At 37.3% G+C, this 15,613-nt stretch overlaps 1 protein-coding gene across 1 annotated transcript in view; it reads left to right on the top strand.

Moving 5' to 3' along the window:
- LOC145769635 (uncharacterized) overlaps positions 1 to 15,613 on the top strand; it is a 35,431-nt gene that overhangs the window by 8,755 nt on the left and 11,063 nt on the right. The window contains exons 12-42 of the mRNA XM_082581308.1: positions 621 to 677; positions 1,099 to 1,152; positions 2,400 to 2,453; positions 2,921 to 2,974; positions 3,520 to 3,573; positions 4,590 to 4,643; positions 5,083 to 5,127; positions 5,574 to 5,627; positions 5,699 to 5,743; positions 5,921 to 6,118; positions 6,706 to 6,759; positions 6,920 to 6,964; positions 7,252 to 7,305; positions 7,968 to 8,021; positions 8,374 to 8,427; positions 8,826 to 8,879; positions 9,515 to 9,568; positions 10,668 to 10,712; positions 10,902 to 10,955; positions 11,178 to 11,222; positions 11,691 to 11,744; positions 12,439 to 12,492; positions 12,773 to 12,826; positions 13,026 to 13,133; positions 13,781 to 13,870; positions 13,997 to 14,050; positions 14,166 to 14,219; positions 14,444 to 14,497; positions 14,776 to 14,883; positions 15,036 to 15,143; positions 15,336 to 15,443. Coding sequence (XP_082437434.1) covers positions 621 to 677; positions 1,099 to 1,152; positions 2,400 to 2,453; positions 2,921 to 2,974; positions 3,520 to 3,573; positions 4,590 to 4,643; positions 5,083 to 5,127; positions 5,574 to 5,627; positions 5,699 to 5,743; positions 5,921 to 6,118; positions 6,706 to 6,759; positions 6,920 to 6,964; positions 7,252 to 7,305; positions 7,968 to 8,021; positions 8,374 to 8,427; positions 8,826 to 8,879; positions 9,515 to 9,568; positions 10,668 to 10,712; positions 10,902 to 10,955; positions 11,178 to 11,222; positions 11,691 to 11,744; positions 12,439 to 12,492; positions 12,773 to 12,826; positions 13,026 to 13,133; positions 13,781 to 13,870; positions 13,997 to 14,050; positions 14,166 to 14,219; positions 14,444 to 14,497; positions 14,776 to 14,883; positions 15,036 to 15,143; positions 15,336 to 15,443 — 2,028 coding nt within the window. The remainder of the gene's footprint in view (positions 1 to 620; positions 678 to 1,098; positions 1,153 to 2,399; positions 2,454 to 2,920; positions 2,975 to 3,519; positions 3,574 to 4,589; positions 4,644 to 5,082; positions 5,128 to 5,573; positions 5,628 to 5,698; positions 5,744 to 5,920; positions 6,119 to 6,705; positions 6,760 to 6,919; positions 6,965 to 7,251; positions 7,306 to 7,967; positions 8,022 to 8,373; positions 8,428 to 8,825; positions 8,880 to 9,514; positions 9,569 to 10,667; positions 10,713 to 10,901; positions 10,956 to 11,177; positions 11,223 to 11,690; positions 11,745 to 12,438; positions 12,493 to 12,772; positions 12,827 to 13,025; positions 13,134 to 13,780; positions 13,871 to 13,996; positions 14,051 to 14,165; positions 14,220 to 14,443; positions 14,498 to 14,775; positions 14,884 to 15,035; positions 15,144 to 15,335; positions 15,444 to 15,613) is intronic.

Here is a 15,613-nt window from a genome sequence, read left to right on the forward strand (position 1 = left end):
TGAAACATTGAAAACTAGAAAAAAAATGCGAAGTGGTAAATTAATCATTCTGTATTTTACGTTCAAATTTGAAGTCGCTAAGTTACGAATTCCAGGGTATTGTTCTAGCCTTTTTGGAAAGTATATTGTATCGTATGTCAAAGGTGGACAACTGGACATGTGGATCCACGAAACTATGATGCAGGATATTCTTCCTTTGGATGTTCTTTTTTTTTTTTAAATGGGATGATAAAAAGTGAATACTGAACACGTTATTCATTAATTATTATATATTAGCCTTCTGCTGTTTACAGATTTCGAATTTTGCATTGATTCAGCTATAGCAAACAGCCAATAATACAGCCTTTTTAAAAAGTATATTGTGTCGTATGTCAAAGGTGGACATGTTGATCGACGAAAGTATGATTCAGGATATTCTTCCTTTGGATGTTCGTTTTTTTTTTCAAAATGAGATGATAAAAAGTGAATACTAAACACGTTATTCATGATAGCCTACTGTTGTACACAGATTTCGAATTTTACATTGATTCAGCCATAGCAAATAGCCAATAATACTACTACATTAAAACTTTGCTTTTACGAACAACTTGCTCACTGTTACCTTATGGTATTGTTTCTAGCTCGCCATGCAAGGACCACCTGGACCAACTGGATTGGCTGGAATGCCTGGTCCTGCTGTAAGTTGTACTTTTTGTTACAATTTTTGAACTTCAACAAACAATTTTTCGTAGATTCTCGTCCGATCTTTTTTTTCGTTAAAATAACTTATGCCTTCTCCAGCAGTAAAATGTTTTGCTATCGTTTTTAAGAAGCTGCATTCATTTTGACAGTTATTGTATTAAACGTGTTTGTGTTTGGAAGCTTTAGACGTGTTTGGACGCTATTACTCATGGAGGTGTTTAAAACAGCCAAAGTTTTTTTACTATCGCAAACTATCGGACCGTAGGTCAAGAGATTGCTTCAGGCTTTCAGTTGTCAAGATGTTGTTTTAGATTCGATGGTTTACACTTAGTTTCATTTTTATGTATTTTTATTTGATGTATTTTCATATTTTTTGCTTATTTCAAGCGAATCGATAAACATTTAAAATCTTTTCAGGGCATAGCCGGTCCTGCTGGACTGAAAGGAGATGCTGGAGACCCAGGACCAATGGTACGTGGAAAATAAATTGAATTATAGCTTTTGCAGCCTTTTTCGTAACCTTTAGTGTAGTGTAAATGCGGTAAGTTTTTTTTCATTGTTTCAACGTCTACAGACGCTAAAGCAATGTAAAAACCAAGGATTTTGTTGGTACCCCGAGGTATATTCAACATCGGTAAAAATCACTCAAACGTCATAACGATGTAAAAAATCATAGCTTTTTTCGATGGACTTCACTTTAAGTTATTGTATATTCAATGATGATCTCCCAGAAAAATGACGGATTTTGCTGTCTGTTTCTGGCCTTGCTCATAATTGCCTTTTTTACTTGCTCGTATTTGGAGTTTGCTAAGAACAACCTTCAACCGTTTTTTCTACAAAATCTTTTCCAGCCTTTGCAACACAACGTCTGCAATCGTTTTGTCGAATTGTACCAATCGCAAATTTTAAAAAGTAAATCAACCGTGAATAAGTTGACGCCTATTTTCTATATTGCTTTAACTGCGATGTCTGCTAGCGAAAAATTTGCAAAAAGCTAGAAGGTAATTTCGACCTGAAAATAACAGTAAGCATTTCTTTGTTCTGGCGACCAAATAAAAATAACTGTGATGAAATACCGTAAAGCTACATGTTCAAGGTCCAATAGCTTGCCTTCCAATCATAAAGTGGAGCTAAGTTATCGCTAAAAGTACAGTACGAAACTAGAAACAAATCATCTTTTGTCATGCAAATTGAAAGATTTTGACTGTAGTTTGGCAATAAAATGCGTCTGACTCTGACCACATAGCCCAAAAAAAGTTAAACGCTTTTTGTTTTTGTTTTTAATCGGCAAGTATAGGCTACATTGTACAAAGTGAATCTTGTCTCATATGTCTTCGAGGAATTGAAGAATTGCTTCCCCATATTGTAAATCTATTGTACATTAGATGGCATCGTGTAAAAATAAGGTTATTTTTACCTTCAGTAAAATAATATCGTCAAAGCCTACCAAGTTATCACAACCTGCATAAATAAGGTCATCAGACCCGTGCTAAAAAATTGGCCCTAGCATCAACCTTAACTGGTATCGAACCTAAACTTCTTCTATTCGAGCCAAATGACCAAACGGCTATGCAATCCTCTTTCGTGCACATATTGTGTGACTTCCAATGTTTTTAAAATGTTTCCCTGACATAAAATACTTTATTTCTGTACGTGAAACAACAATGTGTCAGTTTTCTTTTATCTGCAACAAATCTATGCGTTTATGTATAATTCAGGGTGTTCGGGGAATGCGTGGCCCTCCTGGTTTGAATGGACCCCCTGGAAAATCGGTGAGTTAGTTTTACAACATTGTGTTTAGTGTAGTTGCATAAGCTATCGGCTGCTACGTTTACTGCTATTGTTCATATGGAATTGCGTGTGTAAATTACATCGTCTCATTTTTATAACTGAACTGTTGTTTTTCAAAGAAAAAGTAACTTGATTGTCAGTCAACAATCGCCATCTCCACTTGCAGCCGATTGCGCATCGACATGGATTAATTGTTTCAAGAGTGGTGATTTTGAGCTTACTCGCCCAGTGTCATCAAATTGAGTACCGTTTTTGTAATGCTTAGAGTTATCGTGCATCTTCAACAACTAATTTAATATTGCCACCTGAAATTAAGAGATCTTGTCCAGCAAAACTCATGCCATTACTTTCTTGTTGCACAAATGCATCGAATATGTTGTTGTTATTCATCACTTCTCTTCTCAGTAGTCATGTCTTTCACAATAATACGTTTTTTTTATGATTTCAGGGAAGACCTGGTGATGACGGAATTAGGGGAGAACCAGGACCATTCGGTCCCAAAGTAAGGGCTTCCCTACTTGTTTATCATGTTTATTTTTGCAATAAATTGTGATTGCCGGGTTTGTTTTCATTTCACAAAAAATGTTTATCAATTAAACGGAGTTATTGCAAAGTCCAATAAAGATACAGCAATGTTTCAGCAATTCACAATTTTTTGTTTAATATATTTGCAAGATCTACATGAAATAAAAAGTACTTATCTTGGTTATGAAAAAGTTTTTGACAGTTATTGTTAATTTTACAGCTCAGCAGTAATAAAATTTACAAATATCTCTAAATTTGATAACTCAAACGTTTGTTTGGTCTTTTTCTGGCCAGAGAAAAAGCGGTTCTTGAAGCCTACATACAATAAAAGATACCGCGAGTCATCTTGAATAAAAGAAAAATACATATCCGCCCCAATTGGCATGATCATGTTTAGCCAAGTAAAGCACCGTCTAACCTTACTTGGTCTCACGATGGCTGTGTGTGTTTATGTTCGAGAAGCTATTATACCATCACCACATTCTTTATTATTTGTGATCTTTTCATTATTCTTCTTCTTAGGGTGATCGCGGTTTTGACGGACTGCCTGGACACCCTGGACCTAAAGGCCATCGGGTATTGTGGTTTCTACATCTTAATTGTTTCATGTTGTATCTAGGCTAACGGACGTCTGCAGACGTTGAATAAACGTAAAAAAAAACGATTGGTTTGCTGTCTGGGATCTTCGTGACCACCTTCAAGTATGGTTTCAAGTTGCTTGCCGAAGACACAGCCGTGTACTCTTGATGGGTGTCGAACCGATTCTCTACTGAACGTCGTACCGTTGTTTTTACAACTCGGTCAGGCAACCGGCAATCTGTTGACTGAGTCGGCTAACATCTATTGTATTGTTTTGTGTCAAATAGTTTCAATATCTTCCATTATTTATTATTGTTTGTCGGCTGCATAGCCGAGTGGTGAGAACACTGGAACGGCAATCGAAAGGGCGCCGGTTCGACACCGCTTAAGAGCATGCGGCTGTGTCTGTGGCAGGACACTTAAAGGGATGCCGAGGTCGGTAGCAGTGGCCGAGTGGTTAGCGCGTTGGGCTCGCAGTCGAGAGCCTGCATGTTCGACTCCAGCCACCCGCACTTGCTGTTGTTTCTCTGGGCAAGAAACTTTACGATAATTGCCTCTACCCAGTGATCGATTTCGAGTAATGGGTAGTACCAAATTGAAGTCATAAGTAGAGTAGACAACCGGAAACAGACATTGCCGTCGGCTGCAGTGTGGGTCAGGTGTACGTCGGAAGGCATACACCGATGCATAGCGCTCAAGTCCGCTTTTCCGCAATGCAGGATAAAGATAAACAAACATGCCTGAAGGTGGACACGAAGATTGGCTTTCTTGTCTTCCGTCCACTTAATCTAAATCTTCAACCACCGGGTGTAAGCCTGGATACGACAAACAAAAAAAACCTTTATTATTATTTTAGCTTTATAATTACATTTTTGTGTTAACTTACATGATTAGATTAATGTAGTTGTTAAAGTTCAATCATTAACTATTTGATTTAGCAAGAGTGGTTAAAATAATGGGTGATAGCGTTTGCATTTTTATTTTGTATCTGAGAACATGTTTGTGTTTCATAGGGTGAACCAGGACCCATAGGACAAATGGGGCCCCCAGGAATTGATGGAGAACGGGTAAGAAAAATAAAACTACTCCTAGAAAATGGCGTGTAGCTTGTACTGCAGTAAAATATAGCATTTTGTTTGAAATTAGAATCCAAAGGTATGCCGATTACACATTTGAAATCATCGTATAAGTTCTGTTTGAGTGAAATCGCTAAAATGCTAAATGATTATTTTCGACGTAAAACTTGTCGTTAAGTTTTGCAATTTTAATGATTTGAGTGACCCTGTACTTAACCTGATAATGTGGCATGAGATTTTAATGAAAAGCGGTAAATGCTTTCCCATTCAACAAGATAATTGAGAGATTTGTTGAAAACCAACAATTTTCACGTTTCTGAAAATTATACCAATTAATCAGTTTAACATTTTTTACAATGATTTAATTTTTCCAACCTACAAAAGTTGCTAAATTGATGCTATCTAACTGACAGCTTGATTTTGTTTTCAGGGAGAACCTGGAGAGCCTGGACCAAGAGGCCTGACAGGAGAGATGGTAAGGTTTACGTCATAATCATGAAGTTTGACAACTTTTCAACAAAATGTAAAGGACACCTGATTGGATCCTTTGTTTTGAAGTTGGTGAAGTTGTCAAAGCACAAAGGTTGATCGTTTTGGATTGATTTAATCCTGTAATTTGATAATACTTGACGTCAAAGCAATGTTTTTAATTTAAAGTTGGTGCAAACATCGAAAATCTCCCTTTTTACGCTGATTAGAGATAAACACGTTGTATCAATGGGAAACAAATAGATTTTGTCAGCTAAACAGTTGTAAGACGAGATTCTTGCAAGTTATGCTAACTCCATTTGCACAGTAGGTCCAGTGCAGGTCATTTTGGGCTAATCCAAGCCAAATTTATCTCTTTTAGTTTTTGTATCTCTTTTAGTTAACAGTTCTTCTCAGAATTACTGCTTTTTCAAATTTTATCTTTTTTCGCAGGGACCTAGAGGGGAACTGGGTCGCAAAGGACCTCCAGGGATCCAAGGATCTCCAGTAAGTTATAGCTTTGCGCACTTCTACGTGAAGCTGTTCTTGCTGGAAAATTTATCTCATTTTGTTCACAGGGAGCGCGTGGGATACCTGGACAAGAAGGAGCCAAAGGAAACTTGGTAACTTTTGTTTCATTAGTTTGTCTTTTGTTTACCATTGAGATGTCTTGGTTCACAAACTAAACCTTTTAATGCTTTGGGTGCTGCGGGGATAATTTATTATTCCAAGTTTTCCTTTTGTCCTTGAGATTTTTGAACATAGTAAAAAAGTGATGGCAACTTTTTAATTTTCAACAGGGTCCACAAGGTGAGCCTGGGCCCTTTGGACAGCAAGGTGCTCCTGGGCCGCAAGGAATATCTGGCCCGCAAGGTCATATGGGTCCTCCTGGGACAAAAGGGCCAACTGGCAAGCCTGGAATGCCTGGGATACCTGGAGCGGACGGACTGCCTGGTCACCCTGGCAACGAAGGACCTGCTGGATCCAAAGGATCAATGGTGGGAATTTTACCATAATTTGTTCCGTAAAAAAATATTAAGAAATTGTTAAAGTACTGACTTCTTTACTTAACTTATGTATAGATAAATCATAACTGACTGACTAAGTGCAAAAGGCCATACTAGCCATGAAATCAGAAATTGAATCAATGTAAAACAGGACAATTCTACTTGGGATAAGATTTTGTTTTCTATCACATGTTCTGAACTGAACGGAATATTATGAGTTAGTTGTGAGGAAATCAATGTAATATCTTCCAGTGCCGTTATTTTTTTCCTCTGAATTGAAAAAATATATATAAAAAATAAAGTAACAAAAAAAGTGTTTTTTTTGTAGTTTAAAAGTCTGTATAAGAATGTAAACTTGCAATTCGTAACCAAGCAATTTCGAAATTATTGTTGAAACTCATTTGAGAAATTTTATTGATCATCATGCTTGTGTATATTCCCAAAACCTGATCGACTGTTTTGCTATTTATGAGCAACAGACAACAACAGAGTGTAATGTGCATGAAAAACTTTGTTCTGTGTTCACTAAAACTAATCACCTCTATACTGAGTGCCATAACTCCATTGTTCTGTCATAGGGACCAGCTGGACCTCAAGGACCTCTTGGATATCCTGGACCCCGTGGTGTGAAAGTATGTCATGATTTGAGACTTTAATGCCAATAAAATTTTTCGTTTTTTTTTTATGTTAATTGATATCAAACTGATCGAAATTTTCTCGAGTTTTGGTAATTTTATTTGTCAGCGTACTTTGGTGATGACACGACGTTTACTTTCGTTTATGTTCTGACAGGGTGAAACTGGAGTGCGAGGTTTGAAAGGAAACAAGGGTGCACAGGTAACTATTTTTTAATTAAAATTGCTTTTTATCCCACATCCCACACCTATATTTTCGTAACATGTTTTCAACCTAAACATTAATATAATTTTATCCAAAGTACAAAAAAAAATTTAAAGTTTTGTGAGTATCTCTCATTTAAAAAAGCTGATTACCATCTTGGACAAACCAAACAATGTGTCGATCAATTGTGTCATTCTTGATTTGGTATCAAAAGTTGTACTGGGGCCTGCTAACACAGTAACAGGATGAAATACAATCGCTGTCTAATCGTTATCATTTAATAGGGCTTGGATGGCTCGCCTGGATTCAAAGGAGGAATGGGACCAAAAGGAGACCAAGTAAGAAAAGAACTCCGACTTTATTTATTTGGTTAAATACAAAAATTTACCAGCGCCATGGTTTTGCTGGTAACTCTAGAAGTTTAGAAGAATATGAGTTTTTTAAGGGAGTTTTTAAATTTCATAGCGGGACAGCTTGTTTTGAAGCTCAATTCTGATGGAAGATTAATCACTGAAGAAGTCTTGTCACTGGTTGAAAACCTGGAGCTTCGGCTTGTTATTGAAGTGTTGTTGTTTGTAAATGGTATCATCTCCTGGCTGCCGCTGAACGAAGGCTGCTTTCTAAAAATAGGATGTCTGTAGTTCTTCGCTTGTGGAGACTGTTGCTTATCACTTAAGCAACCGAGACGTCCGTCCACCAACAAGAGCAAAAGCGCTCATCTATCATCTGGCAACACTGATTGTCATTATCTTCGAACAAGATGCCATTTGCAATCATCATTAGGTTCCTTCTTCTCTCCAAGCGTTGGAGGCAATTAAGCGTCAAGTTTCTCTGTTGTGAGATTTTTCTATTACAGCTTTATAATCGAGTCCTGACCAGTCTTTAATATCATTAGTCCGAATTCTTAGTGGTTTGCCCCTATTTCGTTTTCCATTCATTTGCAGTACAATAGATTAAATGTCTTATATTTTTGTGAAGCAATTTCACCACTTCATTTCAGGGTGTTGCTGGGGCTCCAGGACCCAGAGGAGAAGACGGACCAGACGGGGCTAAAGTAAGTGACAACGTTCATAGGTCTCACGTAGTTATTGCAAAGATGTTTGTATGCTTCTTTATTATATTGATTACGTTTTACTTAAAGCTTGTCTTGGTATAAAAGCTATCATTTCTGCCTAGATGTCTCGGTTACAGACATTGAATCATCGCAAAGATGACTGATTTGTCGCTGGTTACGAGGTTATTAATCGCAAGTAGAGTTACAGTATGTTGTTATTTGCATTAAGTTACACGTTGAGCAATGTTGTATTTGCGTTTTGAATGTAAAATTTTTTGAATGTAAATGTAATGAATGTACTTTTTCTGTAGGAAATTATTCTATTGTTTTTAACAAATAACTTTTATCTCAGGGCCGTGAGGGACCTCGTGGAGAAACTGGGCCTGCCGGTGCCTCTGGAGAGAAGGTGCTTAGTTGACTTGATATTATTCATATTTTTCATTGCCAAGTTTAAAACTTGCTTAAAATGTTATTGATTGTAACTGCTGACTTAGTCATTAAATGTATTTTGTTTACTATTTGTATGTGAAGAAAACTTTGGTTCTTACAGAAGCATACTTCTTACTCGGATACTTACCTCTGCAGAATGCACGTTATACTGCCTTAAGTTAAATGCTAAAGCTGTTGCCTCATTGCGGTTTAAAGCCAACAACTGATTTGTAGTTTCTCACAGACGTAAAATTTTATTACCATGTTCTATACTTCATACTTGTATTAGATTATATAACAGGTTTAACAAAATTTACATTACAAACTTTATGTTACCGTCCCGAAAAGGAAATTAACGACCTGACCAATGTTTAGGGAAAGATCGGTGTACCTGGCTTGCCTGGCTACCCGGGACGAAGCGGACAGAAGGTATAGTGGACAACGGATAGAAAGAATATGATAGATGATCTTTTCAATGCATTATTGTTTTGCATGATGCTATGGTCCAAGCAGTTTTCATTTACGCAATTCATCAGGACGATTCCTGTCAGGCGCAGCCAACACATGGTTACCTATGTTGGAACGGCTGCGGATGAAATACTGACTCTATCTTTTTAATAAAAAGAACTTGTAAATAAAGTTTAATGTAGTATTTTAGGTAATTGCACATGCTTTTGAAGACTGTTTGATATTTGTAAGTAGATGTATGAAGCGTAAAAGGAAACGCTTTTTTGTTTTGTTTTGAATTCTGAAGAGTTCTGAAGATGTAGGATTTTTTTAACGATAAAGCTTTGGTAGAGAGTTTGCTTTGTTGAACCACAGAGAAATAAAACATAGCAACTTTAGCGGGTTTAGCATACTTTATTTCACACAAAATATAACATAATTAAATAAAATAAACTCAAACGTTTTCGACACGTACGTGTGTCCTCATCAGGAATTAAATCATTTTTTAACGATGTTGGACTCTTTTAGGGATCTCTGGGAGCTCCTGGTAAGCCTGGGAGTATTGGACTGAAAGGGGACAGGGTAAGGACCAATGATAACCTTGTTTTTATATTAAGGGCTCTCACGGGCCGCCCGGGCCCAGAGGCCACCGAGGCCTCAAAGGAAGAAGGGTAAGACGAAAGCATGAGCAGCTACACGTCAAGTTAATTTAACGCTTACGGCCACGCGATTACTATTATTGTAAACAAATGCTTCGCATGTTAATGTTGTATCGCTTTATAAAAAGTCTAATAAATTTTCTTTGCAATCTTATCTTTCACGTTATTAGAATGATGACGTTTAGAGTGGTTATGTAACAACCAAAAAACGACAGAAGTTTTCGAAGTAGGCCTACTTACTGATTTATGTAAAAAAAGTGACACTTCTGCTTTCTCTTGCTACATAAAGGTGTGAATTACTGTATATCACAATTTTGTTTTAGCTTCTTAAATAAGTATTGGTTCTTTTCATATTAAAGGTGATTTGCTGATATTGAAAGGAATTGTACAAATGACTTTAAACTGCACCTTTACTAATCTACTTTACCTCATTGCATCATGAATTTATTTTTTCACTGCTACTGTATCAGTGCTACTTTTCGTTTCTACACATACCTTGCATAACTTTGTCTTTACTATCTTAACTAGGCTATTTCGCATTTTATGCTACTTGGCACATAATTCTGTTTCATGCAGATCACTAATTTGCATGCATAAGTACTTCGGTGAACACTTAGCACACATATTTGCGTTCAATCTAAAACGTAAAAGCTCACCGTGCTTTTGGAAATTAGTTAAGAATCTGAATTGCCGTGCAGCCGTATTATTTTTCCAGCTCGCAAAAGTTGTAGCAATGTAAAAATGTAAACTCCATTCGGCTTAGCTCTGATAAAATATCATGCTTCTCGTTTAAAATCGTGCACTCACGCATGACAAGGCGCCAACATACAACCCATCTCGGGCGCTCATTGTTTTGAAACTTGTGTGGTTTTAGATCAATACCTGTTATATTTTAACGTTGGTAAGATGTTAAAACAACTAAAATCTGATGCGTTTTGTTTTATAAGCTCATTATTGTATACCATAGCTGTTAGCAAAGGAATAGTTTAGTTGTGCTATGTTTCCAGCGTGTATCGAGATTAAGTTGTCTGTTTCATCATACCTTTAAAACTGGAAAGCCATCTCCTGTCAGCGACGCTTTAATTTTAATTGAGTTACGTCGTCTACACAGGGTAACGAAGGGAAACGTGGACAACAAGGCCAACGTGGACCTAAGGTAAAGTAACCTTACCTAACTTTGTGTATACCTAGTCAGCAAACTTGTCCCTTTTCGACATTGATTCAACGTCTACATACGTTTAGAAAGGATACATATTATACGTTAGTTTTCCATGAGACAGTACTCACTGAAAGTCAATCCATATGTCGCCTGTTTTAATTGTCTTTATTACTTGTTTCATCATAGGGACCAAGAGGCAAGCGAGGTCCTCGCGGATCTTCTGGAAAACCCGGCAACAAAGTAAGTATGAAACAAAGTTGATTGCCACCCCATATGTTTAAAATTTCTAGGAGCTTAAAACGTATTGACGTTTTTATTTATCATTTTGATAAAGATATAGGGCTAAAACTGCATTCATCCTGCAGCTTATTTTGTTTTGTCTCCGGTAAACTGATATATTTGGTATATAAATTGTATCTAATACTCTAGTGCCTCATTTTAACATTCGTATTTTTTGGTTAGGGTGAGCTCGGGCAAGATGGACCTCAAGGGTTGAGTGGTGAACGGGTAAGTAAACCAAACTTTTCCTTGAAAACCCCACTTTTTACTTTGTTTCAATGTTCCAGACGTTTAAATCTTTAAATCAATATAAAAGATGTGTGGTTTCTAGCTAGGGGTCGTATATAGGTTATATTTGTGCTAAAATTATGCTTACGAGTTACATTACTGATTACATGGCTGCATGAATCTCAAGATAACATCATATTAAGACTGATAGTCCAAATGCTGCCCAGCTACTTTATTTTTGGTAATCCTTCGTATTTGAAACGAAGGGCTCAAACTTAATCAGATGTAAAATTGAAAGCAACATTATTTGTGAAAGTTGATGAAAAAGAAAAAATAAGTAACAATCTATGCCAATTTGCAACTTATTATAAACACCAATATTATATCCAATAATTTTCTTCTTTTTAGGTACAGTGGCTTTTATATCAAGGCAAAACATTTTGTAAATTTCCTGTTATTTGTTTGCAGGGCCCACCTGGACCTCAAGGAACAAGTGGTTTCCCAGGACCGAAAGGGCCTCCGGTAAGCGATTTTTTAAAAAGTAACAGAGCCCAAGAATAGGCCTCATCTTTTTTATTTGTGGGTATTTTCCAAGCTTGATGATTTTGTCAACCAGTTTGTATGTTCATATATACCACTCGTTTCAAGTCAGGTTATATGTGTTGCTCTCAACGTTTTTCAACGCAGACAGTTTAAGAGCAGCTGTAGAGAGAACGCAAGGAAACAGCTTCAGGTCTTCTTTCTCAACGCTAATTGCCCAGTGAGAATGATATGCGTTTTTAAATTGTCTATCCAAGTTTCATTGCCTATATCAAATACAGTTACCCTTCACAAAAAACCTTAACACCTTTATTGGGATCATCAGAAAGTTATTATGCAAACAGAATCTCAAAATTATATTAACTTATTATGATTATTAACTCAAATTATACCATTTATTTCAACAACAGAAATATTGATTTAAGCGCCACCTTGAAAAATTAAGTTTTACAAAAGCTTTTTTGTCGCAGCGGTTATAAGACTGTAATGCCTTTATTGAAATACAAGGCTCTGTTGTAAAATTTAGTTAATTTTTTTCAAACTTTTGTTGTACTTTTACTAATTTCTTGGAAACAGTGTTTACTTTTTTGATGAAAACTTACTTTGATATGTTGTGCACTCCTCCATGACACGTGCGTGTTACCAATCCATCAGATTAGCAATTTTCTTTGTTTAGGGACCTCCTGGCAAGGATGGATTACCTGGACACCCTGGCAGCCGTGGTGAAACTGTACGTTGTTTTTTATTAAAAGAAATGTTATCTACAAGTTTGATCGTCTGCACTTGTTGCGGATTATCGTCGAAATATCGATAAGAAATGTCACTAAGCCGAAGCTAGTTTTATTGACTCTCTGTGGACCATTCTTCTTTCACGCTCGTTTAGCATGACTTTTTAATTTCGTAGTTTAATTTTTAAACTAAATTTTTTGAATGAATAAATTGGTGTTTTTTTAACATTTACAGTACGCATGATGGGAGGACATTTTTGTGTCAACTTTTTTTCATTTCAGGGCTTCCAAGGCAAAACAGGACCTCCAGGCCCGGCTGGGGTTGTTGGCCAGCAGGTGTAGTTCTATTTTTGTATTGTTTTTTGCTGAAGTTTTTTAACTTTTTGTCATGATTAAATTTGCTAACCTAAACTTGAGGACAGTTTTTTGTTTATTTACTTTTTTTTTACAAATGAAAGCACAATGTTTTATATGACATGTGGAATTATGATTTAACTATTATTGTAATTATTCACAATGTCGCCTTTGTACCCAGGGACCCACAGGTGAAAATGGACCGGCCGGTGAAAGGGGTCATCCTGGTCCAGCAGGACCAGTGGGAGAAGCTGGGCTTCCAGGATCGGCTGGAAAAGAAGGCGCAAAAGTACGAAGTATTTCATCAAGATAAGCCGAAAGGGCTCGTGTATTTATTGTTATGAGGTCCTGGTTGCTATACTCTTCATATTAGAAAGACAAATGATAATAACTTTATGACTTCTTTCATCATGGGTAACAGTTTGAAGTTTGAAACCATGACGGCTTCAAGACCGAATGGTGAGAGCGTCTGTCCAACAAACACAAGGTTCTTGGTTCGACACCAACCGAGAGCACCCCGCTGTGTCTTTACAAAACACGATGTTTATTGAGATGGACTTTCATCTTTTTCTGCTATAATCATCAACCACTCAGACATGCGTCTAAATGCGACACAAAAACAATTTCACTCTTCATACCAATGCACAAAAGAAGGGCTAAACAATTTGATCTGTTCAGACATCATTTGGTCTTTGCTGGCTCGCGGTGTCATCGAGATTTCAATAATACCAAGTGAATCACAACAATAAACAACTTGCGTTTCGTCTTTTACAAAATATTTTTTACTTTAAACACAATTTTGATACTGAACTCAGTGGGTTTAGTTGATAAAATCGTGTACCCATTGGTTTTATACTTGTAGAGCCGTTTTATTCTTTATTAATGTGCTCAGGCTTCTCATATTTGTAAGTATAATTGAGATTGTTGCATGTTTAGGGAGACCAAGGTCCAAGAGGAGCTTCAGGGAAGATTGGACCTCCGGGATCACAAGGATTCCCGGGAAGCAGAGGCATGCAAGGACCAGTGGTAAGAAGTACTAAAGATTACGATCTGTCTGTTGTAATCCGCTCTTTGAGCAAAGCTCTAGAAGAAAGTTTACTATGTTGTGCCACAGCACACAGCCAAACGCATAATATTTTATTTGTGTTTCAGGGAGCTCCTGGGTTAAAGGGAAGTGAAGGACCAGCCGGACCCTCAGGACCAGCTGTAAGTACACCCCTTACAATCTTGTAACTCGTGTTTTTGCATTTGCGTAGTGCAAGGGATATTGTTTAACGAAAGCATTTTTGTTCACAAATTCACTATTTTTACTTTTTTTTAGGGGCTCACAGGACAAAGAGGACCCCCAGGCCCATCGGGACAAATCGGCCCGGCGGTACGTAGAAGCATATTTATATTGCATCTTATGTGTTCCATCACAGTACTAACACCTTGGAACGGGATCTTCTTAAATCACAACTTCTTTCTCTTTACAACCACATTATTGTGTATTTTGGAAATAGGTTTTCTTCTATTACCTATACTCAGTGTTTGTCTATATGTTGATGTTACAAAAATTATTGTGATCGTGCAATGTTATCGATATGTTTTGTTTTACAGGGTCGTCCTGGACCATCAGGCCCTCCTGGATCACAGGGAGAGAAAGGAAATCCGGTGTGTTCTTTGATAAAAACATCTCATTTTTTTTTTATAATTATTTGAAACAGTAATTATAAGAAATTGTTTGGAATTACGTTTTTCGATAGCTGCTTGCACTTCATGATTTGCAGAAAAAACTCAGTAAAGTAGTTGTAAAAAACTAGGCCTAGTCAAAAAAAAAAACTAGATGAACTCTAGGCATCTACCTTTTGTATTGGTTGATCGTTTTAAACCTCCATGTACGAAATTCAAGGCGATTAAGTTGAAATTAAATGAAGTACATATCTTTTTAGGGAGGTCCAGGTGGTCCTGGGCCAGCAGGACGTGATGGACTACCTGGTCCATCGGGGCTGCCCGGACCAACAGGAAGCAGTGGACCTCGTGGTGAAGATGGTGACAAGGTAACTCATATTGTTGTGACGTCAAAATAAGTTCATTTCATGTTGAAAAAGTGGCATGCTTCCCGAGCAACAACAAATTGCAAGCCATCTCTCACCTTCCTTGTACTCAACTTTTCCTTTTTTATACTTTAGTGTACTTGTATTGCTTACAGGGAGAACAAGGCCCACCTGGATCTACAGGTCTGAAAGGTGGTAAAGGAGAACAAGGCCCCCCTGGAAACATGGGAGAACAAGGATCAGTGGGACAGCCTGGGCCACCGGTAATTTATTTATCTTGGTATTGACTGCAAAGGTGACATTTTCCGGTCCGCTTTTGAAAGAGAGCTAACACCTTGCAGGAAACAGTTGTTCAATACGATTATTAAAAATTTAAACAACGTAAATAAACAAAGCAGACAACTTTTAAAGCGTGAAGTTAGTTGTGATCGAAATATATCATCCTCTCAATCCAGGGAAGTGACGGAGAGCCAGGTGCCAGAGGTCAACAAGGATTGTACGGTGAGAAGGGAGATGAAGGAGCAAGAGGATTCCAAGGACCTCCTGGTCCACGTGGACTGCAAGTACGGTCTTTGAATGTTGTGTCGAAGTACAAAGAACTCCCAATACAGCACGTCAATCGTTTTTTTTACATTGATTTAACGTCTGTCTGCAGACGTTGAATCAATGTAAAAAAGGTTGATGTGCTCTCTGGGTCTGTCTCTCTACTTTCATAGAACAAAGCATCTTTGTT

This window comes from Aplidium turbinatum, chromosome 4, assembly GCF_918807975.1.
Source record: "Aplidium turbinatum chromosome 4, kaAplTurb1.1, whole genome shotgun sequence".
Classification (NCBI taxonomy): Eukaryota; Metazoa; Chordata; class Ascidiacea; order Aplousobranchia; family Polyclinidae; genus Aplidium; species Aplidium turbinatum.